This window comes from Lipotes vexillifer, unplaced genomic scaffold (assembly GCF_000442215.2).
Source record: "Lipotes vexillifer unplaced genomic scaffold, Lipotes_vexillifer_v1.1 scaffold240, whole genome shotgun sequence".
Classification (NCBI taxonomy): Eukaryota; Metazoa; Chordata; class Mammalia; order Artiodactyla; family Lipotidae; genus Lipotes; species Lipotes vexillifer.
Genome location: NW_006797481.1, coordinates 3,126,564 through 3,144,635, shown reverse-complemented (window position 1 = coordinate 3,144,635; position 18,072 = coordinate 3,126,564). Strand labels below are relative to the sequence as shown.

General features: G+C 41.9%; 1 protein-coding gene across 1 annotated transcript in view; it reads right to left on the bottom strand.

The window, feature by feature from the left end:
• The window catches only part of CACUL1 (CDK2 associated cullin domain 1), a 63,888-nt gene extending 47,200 nt beyond the window's left edge, over positions 1–16,688 (bottom strand). Inside the window, exon 1 of the mRNA XM_007469583.1 lies at positions 16,062–16,688. Within this exon, the coding sequence (XP_007469645.1) occupies positions 16,062–16,422 (361 nt within the window). The 5' untranslated portion in view covers positions 16,423–16,688. The remainder of the gene's footprint in view (positions 1–16,061) is intronic.
• Between the last annotated feature and the right edge of the window lie 1,384 nt (positions 16,689–18,072).

Genomic DNA, 18,072 nt, shown 5'->3' with positions numbered 1-18,072 from the left:
CCACGCCATGTGGGATCTTCCCGGACTGGGGCACGAACCCGTGTCCCACTTCAACGGCAGGCGGACTCTCAAACACTGCGCCACCAGGGAAGCCCCCTCCAGGTGATTCTTATGCCGGCTACTTTGAGAACCACTGCCTAATGCTCCTATTCAAGCTCAGGACAGCCAAGGGTCACAGGTGCTCCTCTGTTCTCAATTGCGAGCACATGGTTGTTGGTTCCGAACAACTCGAACTGGAGAGTTAAAGGTGTAAATGTAGCACAGAAAAAAATTTAAAGGGCAGCTAGGAACTGTTTTATGTCACAAAAGCATTAAAGTTCTACTCTTCCATGTCCCTTCTCCCCACCAAAAAGGCCACTTTCATTAAGAACTGGCTCCTTAAGAAGGATACAGTATTGGCAATTATGAAATAAATGATTAAGCCCAATTAAACAGGCTAAATTGTGTCTCAAACATAGTGACCTTTTAGATTAATTGTAACTAATTACAATTAGATAATCTGACAAAGGGACTAGTAGAAAAAAGCTCTGGGCTTTCCTTTTAACTCTGGCTAGGGTATGTGATCTAAGAGAAAAATTACGACTTCTTGTTGTCACAGCAAGCCCACCTATCAATAACAATCTTGTAATTCTGTGTGGTCCAAAACATTACCACCTGGTAGAATATTATTCTTCCTCCAGCACAAGGGGATGTCTGAAATCTTTCAAGTAATGGACAGAGAGAAGCTGAAGGCCAAGAACAAAGCCTGCAGAATGGGGAGAAGAAGCCTTTGGGAATAAAGAAAAAGATCAGTCAGAGTGGGAGAAACAGAATCAGAACAAGGTTGTGTAGTCTAACAAATAAATGGAGTTTTACTCTTTATTTAAAAAAAACAAAATCCCTGTTACTTAATTTCTCTCAAAAGGAAAATAATTTGATCCTGGCAAAGGAAAAAGTAATACTTAGTTGGTCCTAAGAGAACTGCCAAGTTGGGAAAAAAATAGTAATAGAAGTGACCAAATCCTTTAAAGATCCTTTTCCATATTAGGAGGAAAAAAACAAAAGCTGTGCCAGCTACTCGGGTATATTTTGATTCGCCAGTAAAAGATGATAGCTAATGTTAAGTCCTAATGAAGCAATGGTTTCTGAAGTAAGCTAAAAACTTTTAAAAGTTATATGCTCTATGGGGAGTTTCTAAGTTTTAAGTTCTAAATTGTATGTGTCTGGGAAGTTTCTAAGTTATAGGGTTTGGGGTTTAGGGTAAGTTACATTTATATAAACAAATAACTAGACAACATTTTGGTCCAGATAAGGCTTATACTAACTATATGAAACCATATAACCTGCTTTGCCTTGTTTCAAATGACATGTTTCTTTCCCCCAAACACTGTAAAACTTGTATAGAAAACACACTCCATTGTTGTTTTACTGCTTAGAAATAGACATATTTCTCAAATTGACGAAAAAACAGAACAGTAGAAACTTCCTTCATCACTATCTTAAAAAGTAGCTGCAGTGACCTACCAGCAAGATTGAAATCTATCAACACATTACTTTAGAATAGTTACTGCACAACATTATTCTACAATTACATCACATTTGAGCCTGTGACACAGTTCTCACTATGAACATGTTATGAAAGTACATATATGAAAAGGTCAAGTGCTATCAAAACATCCATTATGGCTCCAACTCCAACTAATCCAGAATCTCACAATATTCAAATAGAAAGTATCTGCTCAATTGTGATTACATAGGTGCAAACCATGCTAACTGCACATCTGCCACAGTTTTAAAATTCTGTTTTTCCTGCGAGATTTAACCAAGTCAAACTCTCCAAACTCTCCAGGAAAGTAACTCTGAAGTAGCAGCATAAGGCAGTGTGTGCTGAGGTGGAAACACCAATAGGTGAGCTTATTTTGCCCTGCAGGACCCTGAGAAGTTCAGGACCTAAGGACAGGATACAATGAGCAAGGTTTACAGGCAGAGAGTTGGTGGCTGGAGTGGGAAGGGTGAAGATTGGTTGCAAGTCTGTAGACTAAACAGTAAAAAAGAGTTATTCTGCACAGAAACTGAAAGGTAAAAGCTTGGGACTCCGGGACAGATACATGGTGGGTGGGTGGGTGGGTGTGTGGGAAGCACAGGGCTAGCAGATTTAAGTAAAGTCAAAAGTCAAAATAAGAAACGTTCAAACATCTAACCCTGCTCCTTTTCTTTAATTCTAGAATGCCATCGGCCAGGAGAAGTGTCTTTACTTCCTGCCCCACCTACCCAACCCTACCATTCTCCCAGAAAGGAAGAAGATCCTTCCCTAGAGAAACGGAACAGCCCCAGAGAAAAGACATTCACAGACTATTTGGCAGTTCCCCAAGAATAGCAGCTTTGCATCCAATTAACCCGAAGTGAAGCCCAACACTTACACTTGGCAAGGTCCCTTGTAAACACTGAACTACCAATTAGCCTTTTTCACTTTTAAATACGAATAGACAGCTAAGGATCACGAATATTTGCAAAGTCTCAGACATCAGAGATCAAAACAAACAAAAATTGCAAAGATAAAAGCAAAGAACTAAAAGAACAAAAGAAAACTTTTTAAAAAACCCTATAATTACTATGCTAAGATAAAAATTAGTAACAATGAAAAAGGATTCCAAATGCTCTTAAAATTAAAAATATAGCCATTGTTAAAAATCCAAAAGAAGGGCTTCCCTGATGGCGCAGTGGTTGGGAATCCGTCTACCAATGCAGGAGACATGGGTTCGAGCCCTGGTCCAGGAAGATCCCACATGCCACAGAGCAGCCAAACCCATATGCTACAACTACCGAAGTCCGCGCATCATAGAGCCCATGCTCTGAAGCGGGAGAAGCCAGCGCAATGAGAAGCCTGCACACCACAACAAAGAGTAGCCCCTGCTCTCTGCAACTAGAGAAACCCCGCATGCAGCAATGAAGACCCAACACAGCCATAAATTAATGAATTAATTAATAAAAGCATTTATCTCATCATAAGTGCCTTTATCATAAAAAAATCCAAAAGAAAAAAGTAAACACGTAGAAACTCTCCTAGAACATTAAGAGAAATAGAATATACTAAAAAATAGTTAACAGACTTAGAAGATCAAAACAGGAAATTCAACATTTGACTACCAATAATTCCAGAGACAAGGGAGAAGAGAGAAAATGTAAAGGGAGAAAAACACTGACTCATTTACCTAAGAAAACATCCCAATAATTTTCCAAAGGGAAAAAAAGACCACATGCAAAATAACAAGAATAAAAATGGCACCTGAATTCTCCACCGTAACACTGCAAGCTTAAAGTCAATGACGCAACATTTTAAAAATTACTTAGGGGGCTCCCCTGGTAGCGCAGTAATTGAGAATCTGCCTGCCAATGCAGGGGACACGGGTTCGAGCCCTGGTCCGGGAGGATTCCACATGCTGCAGAGCAACTAAGCCTGTACACTGCAACTAGTGAGCCTGTGCTCTGGAGCCCGGGAGCCACAACTACTGAGCCCATGTCCCACAGCTACGGAAGCCTGCGTGCCTAAAGCCAGTGCTCCACAACAAGGGAAGCCAACGCAGTGAGAGGCCCATGCACCACAGTGAAGAGTGGTCCCCACTCGCTGCAATGCGCAGCAACGAAGACCCAATGCAGCCAAAAATAAAATTTTAAAAAAATTATTTAGGTAAGAATTCTATACCCAAACAGTCAATCAAGTGAGCATTTTTATATATTCAAGACCTGATATTATTATCCATACACATTTTCCCAACAGACTGCCAGCAGATATGTTCTGTACATACACACACATACATGGGAACACACCAGTAAAAAGAAAGACATGAAGTGAGGTGGCCAAGACAGCAGAGTAGGAAAACCCTGATCTCACTCCTCCTCCCATGGATACACCAAAATTACAGCTACTACAGAGCAACTATCTATGACAACGGCCTAAAAACTAGCAGAAAAGATATTCCACAACTGCATACCTAAACAAGGAACCACAATGAGCTGAGTAAGAGGGGTTGAGACGCGGTACTGTCAGGACTCACAACTCCAGGTCAGCGATCCACGAATGGGAGGAATATCACAATCAAAGAGATTCTCCCCAAGGAGTGAGGATTCTTTCTGAGCCCCACATCAGGCTCCCCTGCCCAGGGTTCCTGCATCAGAAAGATGAGCCCCCAGAACAACTGACTTTGAAAACCAGCAGGGCTTATGTCCAGGAGAGCCAGAGAGCTGTAGGAAACAGACTCTGCTCTTAAAGGGCATATGTTAAATCTCACACGCTTCAAATCTCAGCACAGAGGCAATAAATTGAAAGGAGCCTGGGTGAGACCCATTTGCTGATCTTGGAGAGCCTCCTCAGAGGCAAGTGGAACTCCCCCTGGGGATGGAGATGCTGGCAGTAGCCATTTTGGGCAGTTCGTTCTACCAAGATAACACAGCACTGGCAAGTGACATTTTGGAATCCTCCCCCTAGCTTATTAGCACTGGGGGCTTACCCGCCCACCAGCAGGCCAGCCCCAGCCCCAGGGCCAGGCAGACAGCTGGGAAGCCTACCCTGCCCTCCAGCAGCCCGGCAGCCACTGTAGGAGGCAGGGCCTCACAGTCAGGCTGGGGGCCAGCCCCGCCTACCAGCACACCCACCGTAGCAGTCCTGCCATAAAAGAAGGGCACAGGCAGCCCTACGGGGGCACCCCTTGAGCATATAGCTCTGGTGACCAGAAGGGAGTGTGCTACAGGGACCCACTGGATGTCTCCTACATAAGGCCACTTCCCTAAAATTGGGAAATGTAACCAACCTAACACAGAAAACTGGGCAAAATGAGCAGACAGAGGAACATGTCCCAAACAAAGAAACAAGACAAAACCTCAGAAAAAGAACTAAACGAAGTGGAGACAGGCAATCTACTCAACAAAGAGTTCAAGGTAATGATCATAAATATGCTCCCTAGCCCAGAAGAATGGATGAACATGGTGAGAATTTCAACAAAGAGCTGGAAAATACTGAGAACCAAACAGAGCTGAAGAATACAATTAACTAAAATTAAAATTACACTAGAAGGAATCAACAGTAGATTAGATGACACAGAGTAACAGACTGTGATCTGGAAGACAGTAGTAGAAATCACCCAAGTTGAACAGAAAAAGAGAAAAAATAATTTTTAAAAATGAGGATAGTTTAAGAGACCTCTGGTACAACATCAAGCATACTAACTTTACAGGGTTCTCAGAAGAAGAAAGGGGCAGAGAACTTATTTGAAGAAACAGCTAAAAACTTCCCTATCCTGGGGAAGGAAACAGACATCCAATTCCAAGAAGCAGAGACTCCCAAACAAGTTGAACTGAAAGTAGTCCACACTAAGACACATAATAATTAAAATTGCAAAATTAAAGATAAAGAGAGAATCTTAAAAGCAGAAGAGAAAAGCAACTAGTTACATACAAGGGAACTCCCATAAAGACTCACAGCTGACTTCTCAGCAGAAACTTTGCAGGCCAGAAGCGAATGGCATGATATTTGCAAAGTGATGAAAGAAAAAACTTAAAACCAAAAATACTCTACCTGACAAGGTTATCATTCAGATTTGAAGGCGAGATAAAGAGTTTTACAGACAAGCAAAAGCTAAGAGTTCAGTGCCACTAAACCAGCTTTACAAGAAATGATAAAGGTGTTCTCTAAGCAGAAAAGCCCACAACTCAAAATATGAAAATTATGAAAGGAAAAATTTCACTAGTAAAGACGAACATATAGTAAAGGTAGTAGATCAGCCACTTATAAAGTTAGTAGGAAGGTTAAAAGACAAAAGTAGTAAAATCATCTAAAACCACAATAAATAGTTAAGGGATATACAAAACAAAAAGATGGAAAATACAACATCAAAACCTTTCAACATTATGGGGAGAATAAAAATGTATCGTTGTTAGAAGGCATTCAAACTTAAGAGATCATCAACTGAAAACAATCACATATGTATATATGTTGTACCATATATACAGCTTAAGATACGTGGTCAATAATATTGTAATAACTTTGTATGGGGAGAGACGGTTACTAGATTTATTGTGGTGAACATTTCATGATGTATGCAAATGTCAAATCACTATACAGTACACCTGAAGCTAACATAATACTGTACATCAACTATATTTCAACTTTTAACAAAACTTTTAATAAATAAATAAATAAAAAGGAAGACATCAAGTAACAATCATTCCACCTGTTGGGAAGTCCATGAGTGGCAACTGTGGGCCCTAAGAAATAAACAGTAACAAGAAGATTAACAGCTCCACAAGCAGACAAAAAGGAAATACTGATTAACTGAGCATTTCAAAAACACCAGTGACAGGTATATGGTGGATGTGATAAAGATGGTGAAAAACTTTAACAATCAGTTTTTCAAAAACTATGCAAGTATAAACAAGGCAACTTAATAGCAGAGTTCGATGTGAAAGAAAATGTAATCTGAGTACACCCCTGGCCCTTCAGTGAATATTTAGTTGTAATGTAAATATGGTTTATTTTGAACCAAAAATTGTGTTATTTAAAGAATTAAAGAGGTAAGGTGTGTAGAGGTATAAGAAAATTAAAACGTCGTGGAAATAATAGGTCAACAGGTAATACAAAACTAACTAATTAATTAATAACAATATTAACACATTGAAATGTGTGGATAAATACCAGAAGAGACAACTAAATGAATTAAAAATAATTGACCCTGGGTCACAGGTCCAGGAATGGGAAGGAACAAAGGAAGGAATCAATGATTTTCATTATATATCTTTTCATACAGTTTAAGTTTTTAAAGTATAAGCCTATATAAAAGCAAAGTTCTGTGTTGTTTTGTTCTAAGACCAAAGAGTTTGGTGAAACTCAAATCCTCAGAAAGGTAAAAACAAATCTGGTGAAACTAAATTTTTGTTTCACCACTTCTAATATTCTAAGGCGCATGAAATGAGAAAGCTCAGCTTACCCACTGCCTACTGGACCTCTCCACCCAAATGCTCCACAGACAACTTAAAAAAGACACACACACCCCCCTACCTATACGCCTACCATATCCTTATCCTCCCTTCTTCCCACCCAGATTTTACAGACTGTAGTCCCCAAATGTTTCCAAAGTCGGAAACCACCTCTCTTCCAATGCTTTATTTGTTCAGGCTGTCATCTCTTGCCTAGACTACAATAATTAAACCCCCTAACCAGTCTCTCTGCCTCCATTCTCTCTCCTTTCTAATCTATATTAACATGCTAAGACAAATTTTACCAAGCTGACTCCCTTAATATACTTCAGTGGCTCCTATTCCTGCAGAAGAAAATCCCATCTTTAACCTAGCATGCCCTTCGCATCTAGACTTTTCTATCGATCTAGGTTTAATTTGTGCCACTCCCTCCTCACACCCTATGTTCCGACAATAATTTCAACTCTGGGTCTTCCACACAGGCTTCTCCCTCTGCAAAGGAAGTCTCTTCAAGCCCAACCCTGCCACCTCAGTCCTCCTAACAAACTTTTATTCATTTTCAAAGATTCTTTTTCCCTCTATGCTACCATGTACATACATAACTTTAACACAGCATTTAATTATAATGTATCACAATCATCTGTCCATCAACCACCACACTAAACTCTGTCTCATTCATCACCAGAGGCTAAAATATTACCTTGGCATACAGAAGACGATAAATAAATATCCAATATGTTGGATAAAACGCCATTCTAGGGCTTCCCTCATGGCGCAGTGGTTGAGAGTCCGCCTGCCGATGCAGGGGACATGGGTTCGAGCCCTGGTCTGGGAAGATCCCACATGCCACGGAGCAGCTAGGCCCGTGAGCCACAACTACTGAGCCTGCGCGTCTGGAGCCTGTGCTCCGCAACGGGAGAGGCCGCGATAGTGAGAGGCCCGCGCACCGCGATGAAGAGTGGCCCCCACTTGCCACAACTAGAGAAAGCCCTCGCACAGAAACGAAGACCCAACACAGCACAAATAAATAAATAAAAATAAAATTAAAATTAAAAATCTTTGCTAATCTAATGGCAAAAATAATGTTTAAAAAAAAAAAAAAAAAACGCCATTCTAGTCAGCACACATGCAACTACAAATTACTTATCTATACTCTTAACTACAGAAGTTAATAGCCAAACAACTACAAAAGTAGGAAGAAAAATGGAAGGCCAGTTTTCCCTGCCAAGGCATATTATAAAAGAATATCCACAATCATTTTTTATATAGCATTTAACAGTTCACAACGTGATTATATATGGTCTGCGGCTTACAGAGTTACAGTTTAAAGAGAAAGTAAACAGCATTCATTTTCTTCAGGGATTTGGGACTGGGCCTTACATAAACATTACAATGGCTTTCTCTTACAGTTTCATCACTGTCACTTTGTGCAATTCATGTCAAAAAACAGCAAGACAAGGTCCCCAATGAGATCCTGAAATCTGGACAATCGATTGATACCATAGTGATGCTTGCTGCAGCACAACTCCACTAAGCTGGAAGGCAAGAAGATACCAAATAACCACCACGGATGCTGCAAACAGTGCATATTTTAAGGCCTGAATACATTAACTGATTCACTTGTAAAAGAATCAATCTGGAAACGCAGATAGGACCTGATCAAGTAGAGCAACTTTATTTAGGATTTACTAAAATCAGTTAACACTTTCACTAAATTCAAAAGTCAATTTTAACATACTCCTGAGTCATTAATTTAAAGAAAAGAATAATTTCATTGAGTTCAATTTAAAAATACTGTGAAGCTTTTATTCATCTGGAGAAGCTTTTGGTGCAGTGGATTCATAATTATCCTAAGATCATGGTACAGTACCATCAGTCAAGGCAAGATCCCACCCCACCCCCCTTCCATCTAGCCATTTAGTGCCTTTTATCCTCATGCTCCAGTCCCACCTGCCCCAACACATTCAGACAGGGAACCATTCTAGCCTGTTTAATATATCTGGAATATAAACAGATGTGACATATGCTACATCTGAGCAGAGGCTTTAAAAGCCATTGTGTGTTGCTGTCCACTCTCTTCTCTTTGTCTCTGCCAAGAGTGACAGGACCCAGAAAAGAGCTGCGCTTCAGAATGAGATGACATGTGAAAAGCCACAACCGTCAGCCACTAACATAACATGAGCAAGAAATAAGCCTTTGTTGGTCCATAAGCTCCTGAAATTTGGGGGTAATTATCAAGCTGACTAATGTGCAATGAAAAACTGAACTAAGTAATTATACTTCCCAAATTACATTCCATCAATGAGATACATTTGAATGAGATTTGGAAGAGGCCAAAGGGAGGCAAAGGGCAGATTATTGCTGCTGGTGGTCCTGGCAAGTAAGGTTAGAGACGTCAGAATTTGTGGCAGACGAACTCCAAGTTCCAGTGTCTGGTCACCAACTTCAAGGATGAGGGAGGCAAGTGTGACGACGTAAGAATGGCGGTGGTGGCAGCAGAAGCAGCAGCCTGTCCTCTGGAATGCAGCTTTAGGCGAGCAGCCTCACTGACTTCATACCTCTGACCTTGCCAACAATTTACAATGGACCCAATTTCTGCTATTAAATCTCCTGTTGCTTTAGATACCTAGAGTGTTTTCTTGCACTGAACTGACTGATTAAAGTATTTGGTATCAGAGTAGTTACAGGACACAGGCTCTTAAAAGCTAGGAACCTGGCTTTGGTTTTCCAATCTAGCTGGATTTAAAGGCAATGATGACATTGCCACCATTAGATAACATAATACTAATAGTACATGGCATGTAGCAGCAAAGAATTACTTACCACCTGTAGATACCTGGAATAAAGTTCTTCTTGAAGAAAACAGCATGGCAGACTGCTAAGTGCATTATGATGGAAATAAGAAAGACAAGGACTGTGGAGTGGGCTGATTCTGAGGACAGGTGAAAGCGTTAAGAAAATGATTAACTCAATAAACAGAGGACCAAAGAGCATCCATGAATGCATAAAAGAACCTCTTAATTCTTACAGTTATAGGGTTGATATAGCCAAAAATCAAACAGAGTGATTCTGCAAGTTACAGAATTACCATATAAAAGTAATCTCTTAAGTAAAAGTTAGGGCACTGATTGTGAAATGATAAGACCCTGAGGCCTGAAATGGGGTCAGTTTGGTGGAGTTTGATCAATCTGAGAACCCTGACCTCACAAAACTCACTGAGCCTTCCCTAACTGAGAAGCACCCCTCCCACCCAATATGAGGCTAATCTTTACTTGACTGAAGCCCCTGCTCCCCTGCTGTAATACTGACTGGAGCCTTGCAAGGGAATGCAGATTCTCCTCATGCCTTACCTCCAAGCAGCTCTCAACGCCTCTAAACCTCCAACTATTATAAATCAAATTCCCCAGGGGAAGAAGCACCAAATCTAAACAAACAGGAGCCAGCCTTCATCCAAAAGAACTACAGGCATACCTCATTTTATTGTACTTTGCAGATAACGCGCTTTTTACAAATTGAAGTTTTGTGGCAACTCTGAGTCTAGCAAGTCTATCGGCGCCATTTTTCCAACAGCATTTGCTCACTTTGCATCTCTGTCACATTTTGGTAATTCTCGCAATATTTCAAACCCTCTACCAGCGAAAAGATTATGATTTGCTAAAGGCTCAGATGATATTTAGCCTTTTTTAGCAATAAAGTATTTTTCAACTAAGATATGTTCAATTTTTTTTAGGCATAATGCTATTGCACACTTAACAGACTATACTATACTGTAAACATAACTTTTATACGCACTGGGAAATGAAAAAAATTGTGTGATTCACTTTATTGTGATATTCACTTTACTGCGGTGGTCTAGAACAGAACCCATAATATCTCTGAGGTACACCACTGTGGACTCTCAGAAGACATTAAGAATTCTAAAGACTGAAACATAACTTTAGGTAAGACTTAAGTTATCAAAAGGAATACACTTACTGAAGATTCTTTATTCACTGCAGTATCTCAAGAAACTAGATATGGTCATAACAATTTGCTCAGTTAACTGACTGAAACCTGGACTCAATGACAGTCTATGTTAAAAACAGTTGGAACTCTTGCTGATTAAGAGTGAATTAACAACAGATTAGACACCAGAGACAACAAAGCAATAGAAACTATCTAAACTGAAGCAGAGGGGGGTGAAAAAGCTGAAAAAGATAATGAACAGAACCTCAGTGATTTAATGTACAATAACAAGTGGCGTAACATATATGCAACTGAGGGGCATGGGGCAGTAATTCTGAAAAAATATAAAATGAATGATAATGTTCCAGATTTGACAAATTCTAGAACCCCACAAATCCAAGAAGCTCAAAGAACACTAACTAACAAGAATAAGCCTACAGAAAACTACCACAAGGAATATCACAATCAAATTAAATTTGATTTAGTGAAAGATAAAGTGAAAATCTTAAAAGCAGCCAGAAAAAAAGGACACATTACTAGAGAGGAACAAAGATAAGAATATTCAGACATTTATTAAAAGAAATAATGCAGGCCAGAAGACAACGGAAAGACATCTTTAAAGTATTGAAAGGAAAAACAAAAACAAAACAAGAGTATCAATCTAGAATTCTATATCCAGCAAAAATATCCTCAGAAAATGAAGGTAAAATGCTTATGGGGACAAACAAAAGCTGAATAAATTCAAGGCTAAATCCCCTGGCAATTTTGGGCACTGCAAATATCTTCCCTAATTCTTTCATCTGTCTGTCACTGAATGAAAACCTTTAATTTTTATATAATCAAAGTCATTACTTTTTCACCTTTGTAAGTTTTAGGAGATAAAACTTTCCCTAGGGAAAGAGCTTCTTCAACATTGTCTTCCATTAATTTTATAACTTTTCTTTCACATTTAGATCTTTAATTATCCATAGTTCATCCCATCTGTGGTGGTAGGTTTTTCTCCATAAAGTAAGCCACTCTTCCTAGCAGCATGGCTCCTTTCTCTGATGATTTATGATACCACCTTTATCTTAAGTTCCTGAACATATAGGTAAGTCTCTGCTCTCCAGTTTGTTCCCCCGGTGTATTTTTTAGGTTCCTGCACTTATACTAGTTTTTATTACTATAGTTTTGAAACAGTATCTTAACCTCTGGTAAGGCAAGCCCCCAAGAAAGCAAATCTTTAAGACTGATTTAGCTATTCACAGACTTTATCCCACCTGCCATATAAATTTTAGATCAGGTTATTGAGTCTGTCAGACAAACCAACTGGAATTTTGATGGCAGTTTAATCAAATTTATAGATTAAAATGGAGAAAACTGACTTCCTCACAACAATAAGTAATCTAATCCCAAGAGCATGGAAAGTTTTCCCATTTATTTAGGTCCTCTTCTAGTTCCTTATTAAAGTTCTCTCCTTAAAGATCTTATGTACTTAGGGTAATTCCTAGAGACTATAGTTTTCTTGCTATTATTGTATACAATATTTACTTTTTTAAAAAAATTTGTTTTACTTATTTACTTTTGGCTGTGTTGGGTCTTTGTTGCAGCGTGCGGGCTTTCTCTAGTTGCGGGGAGTGGGGGCTACTCTTGCGGTGCGCAGGCTTCTCATTGCGGTGGCTTCTCTTGTTGTGGAGCACAGGCTATAGGCGTGCGGGTGTCAGTAGCTGCAGCGCGTGGGCTCAGTAGTTGTGGCTTGCGGGCTCTAGAGCGCAGAACCAGTAGTTGTGGTGCACGGGCTTAGATGCTCCACAGCATGTGGGATCTTCCCAGACCAGGGCTTGAACCCGTGTCCCCTGCACTGGCAGGCGGATTCTTAACCACTATACCATCAGGGAAGCCCTACAATATTTACTTTTGATTACCTTTACTAATTGGTTATTGCTAGTGTAGTAAATGCTACTAACTTTTGTAGGGTGCTCTTAAGTCCAGTAACCTTGCTAAACTCTTTTTTTTTTTTTTTTTTTTTTGCAGTACGCGGGCCTCTCACTGCTGTGGCCTCTCCCGTTGCGGAGCACAGGCTCCGGACGCGCAGGCTCAGCGGCCATGGCTCACGGGCCCAGCCGCTCCACGGCACATGGGATCTTCCCAGACCAGGGCACGAACCCGTGTCCCCTGCATCGGCAGGCGGACTCTCAACCACTGCGCCACCAGGGAAGCCCCTTGCTAAACTCTTACTAGTTCTAATAGCTTCTCTTGATTCTAATGGTTCTTCTAGATAAGTGATATTATCTGCAGATAATGAGTTTTATTGCTTCCCTTCTTATACTTATACTTTTAATTTTTTCCCCCTGTAGTGTTCGTCAGAACCTTTCTTATCATGTTAAACAGTAACAGTGACAGAGGGCATCCTTATCTTGTTACTGATCTTTTTATTTATTTTTTTGCTGTGCCACATGCAGGATTAGTTCCCCAACCAGGGTTTGAACCCATGCCCACTGCAGTGGAAGCGCTTAGTCTTAACCACTGGACCACCAGGGAAGTCCCTTGTTACTGATCTTAAAGTAAATGTATCTGAAATTTCTCCGTTAAGTATTATTATTTGCTGTAGGTTTTTGGTAATGACCATCATTTAGTTATCCTGCGTTCCAAGCTTGCCAAGAGTTTTTATCATATATGGGTGGCTGCATCTTATCAAATAATTTTATGGTATCGAAATAATGATGACTTCTCTCCCTTTAGTCTATTTTTTTAAACTTTTTAATGGGAATTTTCAAGTACATATACAAAAGTAGACAGAATGATGAACCCATATACTCTCCTTTAGTCTACTAATAAGATAAATTACATTAACAGATAAATGGACGTTGAACCACACTTACATACCTAAAACAAACTCTATGGATCAAGATTCTTTTAACACATTGTTGGGTTTGAAGAGCTAGTATTTTGTGTAGGATTTTTACATTTATGCTAATAACTGAAAACAGACGTATAACTTTTTCATATCAACTTTACCTAGTTTTCGAATCAAGATTTCACTAACTTCATAAAATGAGCTTGGCATCTCTCTCTCTCTCTCTTTTTCCTATTTCCCAGAACAACTTTTAAAAAGGAATTGTTATTTAAAAGCTCATTGCACCTCAATTATAAGATTATCTTCATCCAGAGTTTTTGAAAGGAGACGTTTTACTGTTTCAGTTTTTAGATATTTATTAGTCAGCTCGGGCCTCCCTGGTGGCACAGTGTCTAAGAATCCGCCTGCCAATGCAGGGGGCACGGTTCGAACGCTGGTCCGGGAAGATCCCACATGCTGTGGAGCAACTAAGCCCATGCGCCACAACAACTGAGCCTGAGCTCTAGAGCCCGCAAGCCACAACTACTGAGCCCGTGTGCCACAAGTACTGAAGCCTGCGCGCCTAGAGCCTGTGCTCCGCAACAAGAGAACCCACGGCAATGAGAAGCCCGCGCACCGCAACGAAGAGTAGCCCCCGCTCGCCGCAAACAGAGAAAAGCCCACACGCAGCAACAAAGACCCAACGCAGCCAAAAGTAAAAATAAATAAAATAAATTAAAAAAATATTTATTAGCTCAAGCTATCTACTTCTTCTGTTACCAACTTTCATAGTTTGTAGTTTACTAAGAATTTACACATTTCCTCTAGGCTTTCAAATTTATAAACCCATAGCAATTCATAAAACTCTTCTTTTAAACACCTCATGTTTGTACCTATTTCCCAGTTATCACTTATTGTATTTGCATTTAAAAAATCGGAGGTCCGTTTAGCTTATTAATTTCAAAAAACAATCTTTTGGTTTGGCAAATCTTTCTTTTGTTCCTAATTTCACTAATTTTTGCTCTTAACTGTATGCTGTTCTTTGAACTCTTAAAATGAACTTGGTTGAAACACTAAAGCAAGCTTCCTTCAGCATTTAGATAAGTCACCCTGCCACTGTGTCCCAGGTCTGGTTTCACTACATAGACTTCAAAACACAAACTATACAATATAAACATTATTTTCATGTACACATAATACGGAAAAAATCGTAGACAAATCTTACCAACCATACCTACATATGAACGTCTCTGACTAAAGCAGTATCTTGAAGGCAAATAAATAAGGTTATGTGCTTGTTCCAAAAAAAACAAAAAAAAAGTAAGGCTATGACTATACATCTGAACCAAGGCAGATATTTTCTCTGCACAGCTAACTGGACAATTACTGGTACAGCTTGATAAAATTAGCAACTAGAAATGAAATCTCCAGTTCTTTACCAGATGCCATTCAAAACTTGCAGTTATTAATAGGAGAGAAAAATCTCGCTGTGACGGCCAATTTCCACCATCACCAGCCCCCAAAAATACCACTTAAAGCAAACGCACTTTTCTTCCTAGCTGTGGAAGCATACATCCTTGGTTGGAGATAGTTTCGGTTACAAAACAGATTTTGGTCTTAAATCTTTCTGCCGGCAGTTGAGCGTTAGGGCAGATCACTAACATAAAAGTTCAACATTGAACACAATCTTAGATTTGGACACATACCGAATGGCTTATTCTTATGAGTGTAGACTTTGAAAAAGTAACTTTATACATTATTAGCTTCAAAACGGATGTCGCAGCTCCCACTGCGCTGCTGTTACTCAAGAAGCAACTCATACATTTCCCTATCGGGATGCAGAAGGCGTGCACTGAAGAAGGCAAAGAACGAAGCGTAGATATAGGTCAACTTTCTAATTCCTGACTTGTTTAACGTTCTGGCTAAAAGCACAGAAACACAAGTGGCCAGATTTCTTTTTCCCCTGGTTGCAAAAAACAAACTGAAGGCCTCTCCCTAACGAAACTCGGACAGCCTTATTTTCCCTTTCACGTTTGAGGGTGAAACTTAAGGGGGAACGGAGAAGAAAAGAGCTTCCTGATCCTGAGAGATAGCCAGTCGTGATACGGCTCGCGTCTGTAGGAGAACTTGGGGCTGTGTGCGTAACCAGGCTGCTCTTTTAGGCCAGGTAATACAAGAAGCCAGGGCCGCTCCGGCGCCGGCCGCGGACACCAAACGAGTGGGGGGAGGGAGGCGGGGAGGGGAGGAGAGACCCAGGCCTGAAACAAAGGAAGCGGGATGGCCGAGAGGGAAGGATTCGGCGTCCGGGTGGGAAGGAGAAAAGCCGAGGCTGCAGACGAAAGGCTGTACTCACAGAACTTGGAGGTGGAGGTGTTGATGTTGATGCTGGAGGTGGGGGTGGCGGCGGGGGCCGCCTTGGCCACGGCGGCAGCCGCGTCGCAGCTCTTCAACATCATGATCACCCCATTCGGCTCCGGCGGTGGGCCCATCGGGAGCCCCTCCTTGGGGCCTTTCCTGTCCACGGAGACCGCAGGCATCGCCAGCAGCTGACCCCCCGGAGGCTCTCGGGCAGGGGCTGGGAGCGAAGAGGGGGGCGGAGGGGGTCGGGGGGGCTGCCGGAAGCCGTCCACGGCGGCCTCCCAGTTGTTGTGGTTCTGGTCGTCCATCATCGCCTCGTAGCTGCCCCCCTCCTCCTCTTCCATGCTTTCCTCCATCCTGCAGGCCCCCAGCACCCGCCCGCCTCACAGGCACCTGCCGCCCGTCTCAACCCCAGGCCGGGGGGCACTGCAGCCTCCTCGAGCTCACATCGCCGAGGGCCGGAACGGGCGCGGCGGGGAGGGCAGCGGCGCGCCGGGCCTCTCAATCTCGCCCGGCCGACTCGTAGAGACAGGGCTGACGGCGGTGGGCGCTCCAGGGCTCCACTTAGGGAGAGGCAGCCGTAAAGCAGCAGCGCCCCTCACGACATTTTACAGCAGCTTCCAACAGGCAGCTGGAAAGGGCAGCTGGGGGAGCGGCCAGGAGGGCACGTGGTGCGAGGAACCAGCCGCAAGAAAGCTAAACGAAAAGGGGCGGGAGCTGTGAGCCCCCCCAACGCAGTACAGCAGAGGTTCGCCCCGCTTCGCCTGCTCCCATGCGGAGAGGAACTGGGCAACCAGTCCGGAGGAGCATTCGTCGGCTCCGCCCCCGGCCCGGCCTCACGTGATAAAGGAGTTTGGCTGCGCACGCGCGTTCAGAGTTTGGTTACCAGGACTACGGGGAGTTGAGCGTGCGACTGAAGACGCGCTTAAAGCCTGGCCCTCGGTCGGTGTGCCCCAGGCTCACCGTCTCACCGGTGTTTTTCTCCCGCTCGCCCAATTTACAGGGTTTCGCACTGCAGAGGGCCTTGCAGCCCCAGCTTTTGCTTGACCATGGAGCTAGGGGGCCAGTAGAAGCTCCGCTTCGCCGTTATCAACGGGTGGGAGTGCCCAGGGCGGCCCTTGGCAGGATTGCTCTTGAGCCTCAGCCCACACGACCCAAACCCTCAAAATCGAGGAAAACAACCGAGACAGCAGAGTGGCTTAAAAAATAAATGTGTTTGAGCTATTCAAGAACTTTTTAAAAGTTCCTTAACTCCTCCGTACACTGAGGCCAGAAATTTTAAACTTAAAAATGCCACTCCGTATGCTGTTTCACAAATCTAACTACAAATTTGAGATATATGAGAGTCTTGAGGGACAAGGAAGAAAGATTATGTAACTCTATTATAATTTATTTGATTCCTCTGCAATAGCAGTGTATTTTATATATATATATATATATATATGTACATATATATAATTTTATGCGGTACGCGGGCCTCTCATTGTTGTGGCCTCTCCCGTTGCGGAGCACAGGCTCCAGACGCGCAGGCTCAGTAGTTGTGGCTCACGGGCCTAGCTGCTCCGCGGCATGTGGGATCTTCCCAGACCGGGGCACGGACCCGTGTCCCCTGCATCGGCAGGCGGACTCTCAACCACTGCGCCACCAGGGAAGCCCTGCAATAGCAGTATATTATACGAGAATAATGAATCTTTATTTCTACAGATATGCAATTAGTGTGAAGTGAAGAATCACTTCAGTCACTGAGAAATTGTCTCTGATATACTTCAGTGTCCACATTTGTTTCATCTTCTCTACACATATTTTCCCAATATATTCTGCACTAAATGAAATGTTTTGACCAATCACTTAGAATGATTTAATTTTAGACGATGCTCCCTCATATTAATTAATGGCATATATTTTTTGAATCAGCACACGGTTTTGATTCTCTGGGCCTGGAACCGTACTAATTTTCTGGCCCTGGGACATTTTGGGAATATGAAAATAAATTTTTTTCAAGTAGA